The 9,407-nt window shown below is 41.9% G+C and overlaps 1 protein-coding gene across 3 annotated transcripts in view; it reads left to right on the forward strand.

Moving 5' to 3' along the window:
* NUP98 (nucleoporin 98kDa) overlaps positions 1-4,399 on the forward strand; it is a 95,728-nt gene extending 91,329 nt beyond the window's left edge. For all 3 annotated transcript variants that reach the window (XM_004683160.2, XM_012725526.1, XM_012725527.1), the window contains exons 32-33: positions 3,658-3,769; positions 3,899-4,399. In XM_004683160.2, coding sequence (XP_004683217.1) covers positions 3,658-3,769; positions 3,899-4,116 — 330 coding nt within the window. In that variant the 3' untranslated portion in view covers positions 4,117-4,399. The remainder of the gene's footprint in view (positions 1-3,657; positions 3,770-3,898) is intronic.
* Positions 4,400-9,407: the final 5,008 nt, after the last annotated feature.

Consider the following 9,407-nt stretch of genomic DNA (forward strand, 5'->3'; position numbering starts at 1 on the left):
AGAGTGCACCTAAACAGAGTATCTCAGTTAGCCTGAGGGAGTCAAAAACAGTTTCTAGAAGTGACATCTTTGTTCTTCCGAACAAAAAGGGAGGAAGGATAGTATATGATGCCTTAGTGGTGAATGTGGTATAATAATTTAAAAAGAAAAAAGGAAAGGAAAGGGAGAAAGAATAGGAAAATGTACTTCACCCAAAAATAGATGACTGGATTAAGAAAAGGTGATGTGTTTACACAGTGGGATATTAGTCAGTAATCAAAAAGGATAAACTCATGCCCTTTACAGCAGCATGGATGAAGCTCAAAGGTACACACACACACATGTATATGCATATATGCATACATGTAAGTATGTATGTATACGTGTGTGTGTGTGTGTGTGTGTGTGTTTGTGTGTAAATAGAAAAGTACTTTAGTAGAGGAAACATTGTGGGTAGAAGTCTAGAAATCAGAGACATGGTAAGTGCTTCCAGGGACCCTTTAAAAAATTAGTTGATTTTGGAGTAAGGAATGCAAAGGGGAACCATGTAAGTGTGGAAAGCTGCAAATGCCTCTTACCTAGATTGCTGCACTTGCCACCTAAGCAGTCTCCCTGTTTCTACTCTTACCTCTATAACTCATTTCCACATAGCAACGAGAGTGATCCGATAAATATCTGTCATCTTAACTCGTTTCTAAGACTTTTCAGTGGGGCCTCCCTGGTGGCGCAAGGGTTAGTTAAGTCTCAGCTCTATGAAGCTATCTGCAGCCACTGCAGCATGAGTTCAATACCTACAAGGGAGGTGACCTGCGTGGCGGAGCATTTTTCCTATACTGACTGCTGCTCCCCAGCTGTATATTTTAGTAGATCTGCCTGTTCTGCTCCCCACTCTGTCTCTGTTGAATCCTCTCACCTCCTGTACCTCTGGCCTACACTCCATTTCTTGTATGTATAAATAAAATAAATTTCAAAAAAGACAAACTTTTTAGTGAACTTATCTCAATTAGAACAAAGAGCACCTTAGCGTGTCTTCAAAAACTCTTTATCAGTTTTTACCTTTTTTATGCCTTGGACCCTCTTGGAAATCTGGTAAAAAAAAAAAAAATAGATCTCTAATGTTTCAAGTGCATAAAATTTAGAAAATTGCAAAGGGAACCAGTTATGTTAAAATACAGTTACTAAAATAACAAAAACTTAAAGGAAGTAGTGGGTTTTTTTTTTTTTAAAGATTTATTTGTATTTACTTGTGTGTACAAGAATTGGGATGTAGACCAGAGGTGTGGAAGGTGAGAGGCTTCACCAGAGACAGTGGGGAGCAGAACAGGCAGATCTGCCGAAATACACTGCTTAGGGGAATAGCAGGTGAGTCAGGAGAGGTCTGTTGCACCATATAAGGGTCAGCTCCCTGGCCGGGGATCTAACACATGTTGCAATGGTGGACGATAGCTTGATAGTGTTACACTTAAACCCAGGAGCCACCAGAGAGGCCCAGGAAATTGTACTTTATCAGCAAATAAATCAATAGCTATATAATGTGATATGAAAGTAACTGGTTTCTGTTGATAATAAAATCATAGTTACTTTTAATATCTGTGTTCATAACTAAATTAATTTTTAATTAGATATTAATAAATATATATCGTTTTCTAGTCTGAGTTCATAGACCCTTTGAATTTTAAGCATTCCAGAATATGATACCCTGCTGTATAAAATCTGTGTCTTCTCTTTTCTTTATTCCACATCTTACCACTTAAATTTTCTGTGTTATTAAACTCTGGGGGTTTTAGTTTTCTTTTTGCCTTGATTTTACTTGTCTCGCTCCTATTTATTAAGGCTTCCTCTGAGATATTGATCTTCCTCAAGCAAGCTTTTCCTGATTCCCCAATCTGAAGTAACCATCCAGTTTCTTTCTGCCACATCACCCTATTTGAATTATCTATGTGCCTTATGAATCTTTGAGGTTTACATTAATATCTGATAGTTCCCATGTTTTCTGTAAATTTCATGAGTGAAGATCTTACTTTCTCCTGCTTATCACCTTTTACAGTTAAGGTAAGGATCGGGTTAAGTGGGTGAAAAGGTAGTACTTATACAGATAGAATGGCATAAAGCCCGCAAAATTGTAGATTCAGTGAGAGAGATATGGGAAAATTGAATGAATTCTATGGAAAAGAAGGTGATGGGAGACATAATAAGTACTTAATAAAAGTTTGGTGGGTAGAGAGGAGCAGGGGAGGAGCCAAGAGTCATGTTTGAGACAAGTAGGGATTGTTGCTGGAAAGTTTTCAGAATGTAAAAAATAAAATTACAGATGTGCTTTTTCTAACAGTTGCTGTCTGCAGTGTGATAGGAAAAGGGATGTAGAAGAATGACACTTAAAATCAGACTCTTAAGATACTTCAAGTGAGAAGTAACAGTCACCTGAGCTAGGGGAATAACCATGGAAAAGGGAATGGAAAATTGGAATATTATGCTAGAATAAAGATTTAGAAATCATCAGTATATCAGTTGTAGTTGGAGCATAGAAGTAGATAAAACATAAGAAAAAATATACAGTGAGAAGAGGGTATGTTGGCATGTTAGGAAGAACTGAACTTTGGGAATCAAGACGCCTAAATTAAATGTTAGTTTGAGCTCCATCTCTTAGTAACTGTGCTCTTAAAGAGTCATACCATCTCTCTAAACTAAGATTGATCTAGACTTCTACTGCCATGTTAAAACTTGTTAGTTCATGATTCATGAACGGTGATTTCAAGACTTGCCTAATCAAGGCTGTCTTATCTCTATGTTGTTGTATTTAATTTTTTCATCTTTTTTATTAAAAAAAGAAATAAACACCATTCCTTGGGCTCCTTTTCAGCCTTCTTGGTAATTCCCACCTTCTTCCTCTGGTAACCTCAGTTCTAACAGTTCACTTGTTTATTTTTATTTTATTTTATTGGTTTATCTGTTCATCTGGTTTCTTTCCTTATATCCTGCATAAAGATGAAGTCATCTAGCATTTTCCTTTCTCTGTCTGTTATCTTTGCTTTGCATAAGCCCGGTAACTTCTTCCATTTTGCTGCATGTGACAAAATTCATCTGTTTTCAATAGCTGAATAGTAGTATTTGATTGTTTATATATACCACATAACCACCTATTAGTGGAAACTTAGTTTGAGCAATGCCGTAGTAAACTGGAGTGCATGTAATTTCTAGAGTTAATGCTATTCTAGTCTTTGGGAAATATTGGAAGTGGTAACCTATGAAAAGATTGCCCCCTCCTTCCTTCCAGTCCCAATGCAGAGACCTTCTGGGCTCCCCCTAGGGCATCTCTCTGTTAGTGTTGAGCCCTGGGTTGGGGAGGCTTCTGGACCTACCAGTCACAGGTCCTTTGGCTGCCTCCCATCTGGCCTCAGTGAGGACCCTAAGCCTGCCCACTCCCCCCAGACTAGGGCTTCTGTCCCCTAGCCCACAGACCTGCTCATGCATACTTAGTATATAACTTTCCTGTTTTGTATTACTGCTAGGGTTGTGCCTTGTCCTTAGTGACAAGGTTGGATGGTGGTGATATGGTACTGCTAACTAGCTTCTCGCTTTTCCCCCTCCCTCTACTATTGTTTCAGATTTTTGTATATAGTCATTGGGTAGCATTGGGGTGATGGGTCTGAACTAGCTGTTTACTCTCTTTCTTTGTAGGTGGATTGCTCAGGTTATGAGTTGGAGCAGTTACACACCAAAGTAACCTCACTGTGCAACCGGATAGAACAAATCCAGTGTTATAATGCCAAGGATCGCCTGGCTCAATCAGGTAAGCCTCGAGCTTCTTGCCTCCCACCTGCTTCATTTCTTTATGAATTATTACATCACTTCCTACCCCAGAGCCCACCCTCATTTACCACCTGCTCTTGGTGCTCACTCCTCCTTTTTTTTTCCCCAGATATGGCCAAACGTGTAGCTAACCTGCTGCGGATAGTACTGAGTCTTCAGCATGCCCCTGATGCAACCTCTGACTCAACACCAGACCCTCAACGAGTCCCTTTGCGCCTGTTAGCTCCCCACATTGGCCGGCTCCCCATGCCTGAGGACTACGCCTTGGAGGAACTGCGCAGCCTCACACAGTCCTACCTGCGAGAACTGACTGTCGGGAGCCAGTGAGGCCCTGGCTGTTCTACCACACTCACCTGCTCATTCACACTCAACACAAAGAGATCCCCCGCTTTGGGTTGTTTGGCATTGTTTGCCATTCTCTGGGTTGGCTGTGGAGTCCACCCTCTTCCTGCTGCCTCAAGCAGCATTCTTCAGGTGTTCAGGGCTTTTCTTAATACAGAACATAGTGTAAGGGCTTTTGGAACCCAAAAAGGGAGCTACGTCTCTTTTTGTCATCCTCACGACCATTTTCTTTTCTTTTAAAAAATGGTCAATAAAGCACCTTTGGCAGGGTTGCTGCCAAAGAACCAGGGAATTCTTTTCCACCTTCAGCCATTCTGAATCTTGTGACCCTCCATGAAATCTGATACCCTACTTCTACCCCAGCCCTTTTATACTAGGACTCTTTAGATGGAGTGGAACAATGGGTGGTGTGTAACTTGTTGACCTAGGACTAACCTTCCTTACCAGATAAACTATCCACAGAAGGAAGGAAAATTTGTCTCAAGTGAGATGGTAAGCTAACTGAGTTTGAGTCAAGAAGGTTGGACTGGATTAAGAATCAGAACAGGGTCTTTTCTGACTCATTGAATAGAACTGAGTGCTCACCATGGAGACATGGGGTCTTCAGGGTTGGTTTGTTCCTGCCTCCAGTTTTGTCAACACCAACCTTCCTCACTGCCATGTGCAGGAGCCTTTGGTCATACCTCATATTTCTGAGAAGCTCCCAGAATTCAGTTTGATCCCTGGTTTTTATGATCTTGCTAGACCTCCTGTCTAGATTTGCCTGAAGAGTTTGGATAAAATAGGACAGCTCTGGTAGACCTCCCTGCCCCTCCATTCTAGCCCAAAGCATTTCTTACCATCTACAATCCCAGATGGAAAAACAATCACTGAGGCAGGCAAGAAGCTGAACTTCAGGGGCAGGTAGGCAAGAGAGTCTTCGCTACATTGCTGCCAGCTGTGGGAGCCCAGGATGATGTTAGGACTGTCACAGACAACATGGCACCCTGGGTCTTTATGCATGAAGATTATGTAAAGGTTTTTATTAAAAAGTATATATATATATATAAATAAATGATCTAGATTATTTTCCTCTTTCTGAAGCTACTTTCTTAAAAAAACAAAATAAAATGAAATGTTTATAGCATTCATGGTATTGGCTTTCCCTTTGTGTTTTGGAGCCTTCTTCAAGATTTATGGTGGCCTGGCTTGATTTGAAATCTAAATGGAGACACAGTTCATGGGTTAAAGAGAATAATTTGGGGCTAAACTAGGATATATGCTAGATTTATAAGGGCAAGATTAGGGGTGAGGAGGTTAAGGTTAATGATTTGTCCTAACTGCTATACATGTATTTATGCACTTGAGTTTCCTATTAGGGGGCTGGGGAGGGGCCTCACAATGCTCAATGGAATATACTTTGTATCCATAGCCTTCTTGCTCAAGTCATTTTTTCATCTCTTTAACAGAATATGAATATTTTTTTTAAAGATTTATTTGTGCATACAGAATTGGGGTACAGGCCAGAGATGCAGGGCATGAGAGGATTCACAGAGACAAAGTGAGGAGCAGGACAGGCAAATGTATTGAAATAAACTGGGGGGAGCAGCGGGCAGGTCAGGAGAGGTCTGCTGTGCCATGTAGGTCACTCCCTGGCCAGGAATAGCACTTATGCTGCAGTGGCTGCAATAGCTTAATAGTGCAGTGCTTTAACCCATTGGTACCATCAAAGAGGGCCATGTGAGAGTATTTCATTTAGGGTCTAGGATACAGACTTCTAGGACATCAAGTGCAAACAGCTGAGAAAGCTAAGTAAGTCTGTCTCATGACTGGGATCTCCCTCTTACTTTGGCTTCTGAGGATAAGGGTTACTCAGCTGAAAATGAACATTCCTTGTATAAATTTTTATCGGAACATGTTTTCATTTCTCTTAGGTATATACTTAGTAGTGGATTACGGAATCAAATGGTGGTATTTCTTTTACAAGGTAGTCAGTGTCACTTCACATCTCCACCAGCAATGAAAAAGGTCCTGATTTCTCCATACCCTCTCCAACATTTGTTACTGTGCACTGCTTTTACAGCCATTCTAGTGGGTATAAAGTAGTATCTAGTTATGGTTTTAATTTGTATTTCCCTATTAACTAATGACATTGAGCATTATTTGTTGTGCTAATTGTCCACTAAAATGTTTGTTTTGTTTTGTTTTTTGTTTTGAGAAATGTCTATTTAAATTCTTCACCTAGGGCCCTCCCTGGTGGCACAATAGGTTAAAGCACAGCACTGTGAGGCTATCCGCAACCACTGCAGCATGAGTTCCATTCCTGGCCAGGGAAGTGACCCACATGGCACAGCAGACCTCCCCTGACTCCCCACTGTGGTGGATCCTCTCACCCCCCTACACCTCTGGCCTGTACCCCAGTAATTGTGTGCGTAAATAAATAAATCTTTAAAAAATTCTTCACCCATTTGAAATGTGAGACATAGCTAACTTTTTTAATTGAGACATACTTCACTTAACAGGAATTTCACAATTTTGGAGGGTATACTACAGTGTTGTGTTTTTGGTTTGTTTTTTTTTTCTTTTAAAAAGATGCGTACAAGAACTGGGGTATACACCAGATATGTGGGGGTGAAAAGATTTACCAGATGGGCGTACAAACTGCTACAACCACTATGGAAAGCTGTATTGTAGTTCCTTAGACTACTAAAAATGGAGCTACCTTATGACCTAGCAATTCCACTCCTAAGGATCTACCCAAAAGAACACAAAACATTAATTCAAAAGGATACATGCACCCCTATGTTTATTGCAACACTATTTACAATAGGAAAAATCTGAAACAACCCAAAAACCCCAAAATGGACTGACTATTGGATCAAGATGTTTATACATATACACACACAATGGAATATTACTCAGCAATCAAAGAAAAGGTAAACTCATCCCCTTTGCAGCAACATGGATGTAGTTAGAAGGGGTCATGCTCAGTGGAAAAAGGAAAAAGAACCTATTGGATGGCTTCACTTACAGTAGGAATATAGGGGAATCAAGTAAGACAAGGGGAAAAAGAAGACACAAAACAAAAACAGACAATAATATACCGGAGACACCCTGCACGGGTGGGGAGGTAGAGGGGTCAGAAGGGAGGGAAGAGCACAAGGGAATGTGGTACACAGGCAAACCAGGGAGGGGGGGGAGGAAGTAAACATGGTTTTAAAATGAATTACAATGTAAATTATATATATTAATTTTTTTTTTTAATTTCAAATAGATTCACCAAAGATAGTAGGGAGCAGAACAGACAGGCTGACTGAAACATACTTCCAGGGGAACAGCAGGCAAGCCGAGAGGTCTGCTGTGCCGAGAGGTCTGCTGTGCCATGTGGGTCAGCTCCCTGGCTAGGGAGTGCAGTGGCTACAAATAGCTTCATATTGTTAAGACTTGACTCCTTGTGCCACTAGGGAAGTGCTGCAGTGTTTTTTTACTGTATTTACTACTGTGCAATCTACACCACTTACTCCAAAACATTTCCATTCCCTATAAATTAAAACCCATTGCTGTTAGCAGTTCCAATATCCCTTCACTCCCATGCCCTGGGAACCACTAACCAAACCCAGTCTATATGGATTTGCCTACTCTGGATGTTTCATATAATATATTGACTTTTAAGTCAATATATATTTTTTTAATATGCTTACAGAACTGGGGTACAGGCCAGAGGTATGGTGGTGAGAGGATTCACCAGAGACAGTGGGGAGCAAAACAGGCAGATTGATGAAGTACACTGCTGAGGATAGCAGCAGGCAGGTCAGGAGAGGTCTGCCACACCATGTGGGTCAGCTCCCTGGTCAGGGATCGAACCCATGCTGCAGTGGCTTTGGAGAGCCTCATAGTGTGGTGCTTTAACCAGGGAGAGCCCAGCATAGCATTTTTAAGGTTCATCCATGTGGTAGCATCTGGAAGTATTTTATTCCAATACTTTATTCATTAATCACCTTGGGCCATCTATGTATCTGGTGGCACATCTGCCAGGATTCTTTGCCCTTAGGGCATCCTAGGTGGTGGGAGGGGTTAAGTCTCAACACTATGAAGCAATCCACAGCCACTGCAGCATGAGTTCCATCCTGGCCAGAGAGCTAACCCACATGGCACTACAGACCTCTCCTGACTGCCCTCAGCAGTGTACTTCGTCAGTCTGTTCTGCTCCCTACTCTGTCTCTGATGAATTCTCTTACTGCCCCTGCACCTCTGGTCTGTAACCCAGTTCTGTATGCATAAATAAGTAAATCTTTAAAAAGAAAAAGTTTAAAGTGACACTAAAACCTATGTTTTCCCTGCTACCCAATATTTGCCTGCAGTGTTTAGGCATGGGGAGAACACAGGTTCAGGGAGGAATGGTTGTGAATACTCTATGGCAGCCCAAGGCTCAGCACCATCCCCAACTGGAGGAAAGAGATTACCAGACACAAAATTTTGTACCTCATTGGGAGCAGAGCTGACAGTCTAAAAGGAACATCCAGAATTCAGCAATGGCAGCAGAATTAGCAGAATAGTTACCAACCCAGGCCCTGACTCCATTCCTGTAGATCCTAAACCTGTCATCCCTGTACTCTCCAACCTCTCAGACTGGGCCTAAGCAGAGCCTGGGTGCTGTCTTACAGAATTGAATAATTCAGGTCCCAGTGACCTGAGGTGTCAATTTCAGTTGCTCAATTCCCCAGGGCACAGATGTCCCAACCTTGTAATTAAGCTAATGAAAGGGCAAGGGCTAGGAGGGGCCTGGTGTCCTATGCTTCAAAGGGCTGAGGGCTGCTGGAGCCCTTGCCCTTACCCTGCTGAGAATCAGGCTCTTTCAGAGCTCAGCTTTGGGGCATGGAGGGAGGAAGCCAGGGCTAAAACAGAAGTAGGCAAAGGAGGAGAGAGTGGAAAGATGAAGTTCAGAACTAGGGGAACAAAGAGAAACCAAGAAAGCATTACAGAGAAGACCACAGGAAATAAACTGAGTAAAAGATAAAGGGGCACAGAGGTAGAGAAAAGAACAGAGGCAGAAATAGGAAGAAGCGAGGACCTACAGAGAAGAACTAAGTGCTAGAATTCAGGAACAAGTACAAATAGGGACAGATAAATGTAAGGGCTACAATGCACCCAGAGAGTAGCTAAATCTAGCGGAGAGCTGTCTTCTGACTTACAGGTCTTATCTACACCATCCTTGCCAGCAGCACCAAACGCTGCCCTAGTTCGGACCAAGAGGCTCACACCCTGAGATTTGCCCTACCTCTTGCTGTGGCAGAGCC

The sequence above is a fragment of the Condylura cristata genome, unplaced genomic scaffold, assembly GCF_000260355.1.
Source record: "Condylura cristata isolate star-nosed mole 26May11 unplaced genomic scaffold, ConCri1.0 scaffold00015, whole genome shotgun sequence".
Lineage (NCBI taxonomy): Eukaryota > Metazoa > Chordata > Mammalia > Eulipotyphla > Talpidae > Condylura > Condylura cristata.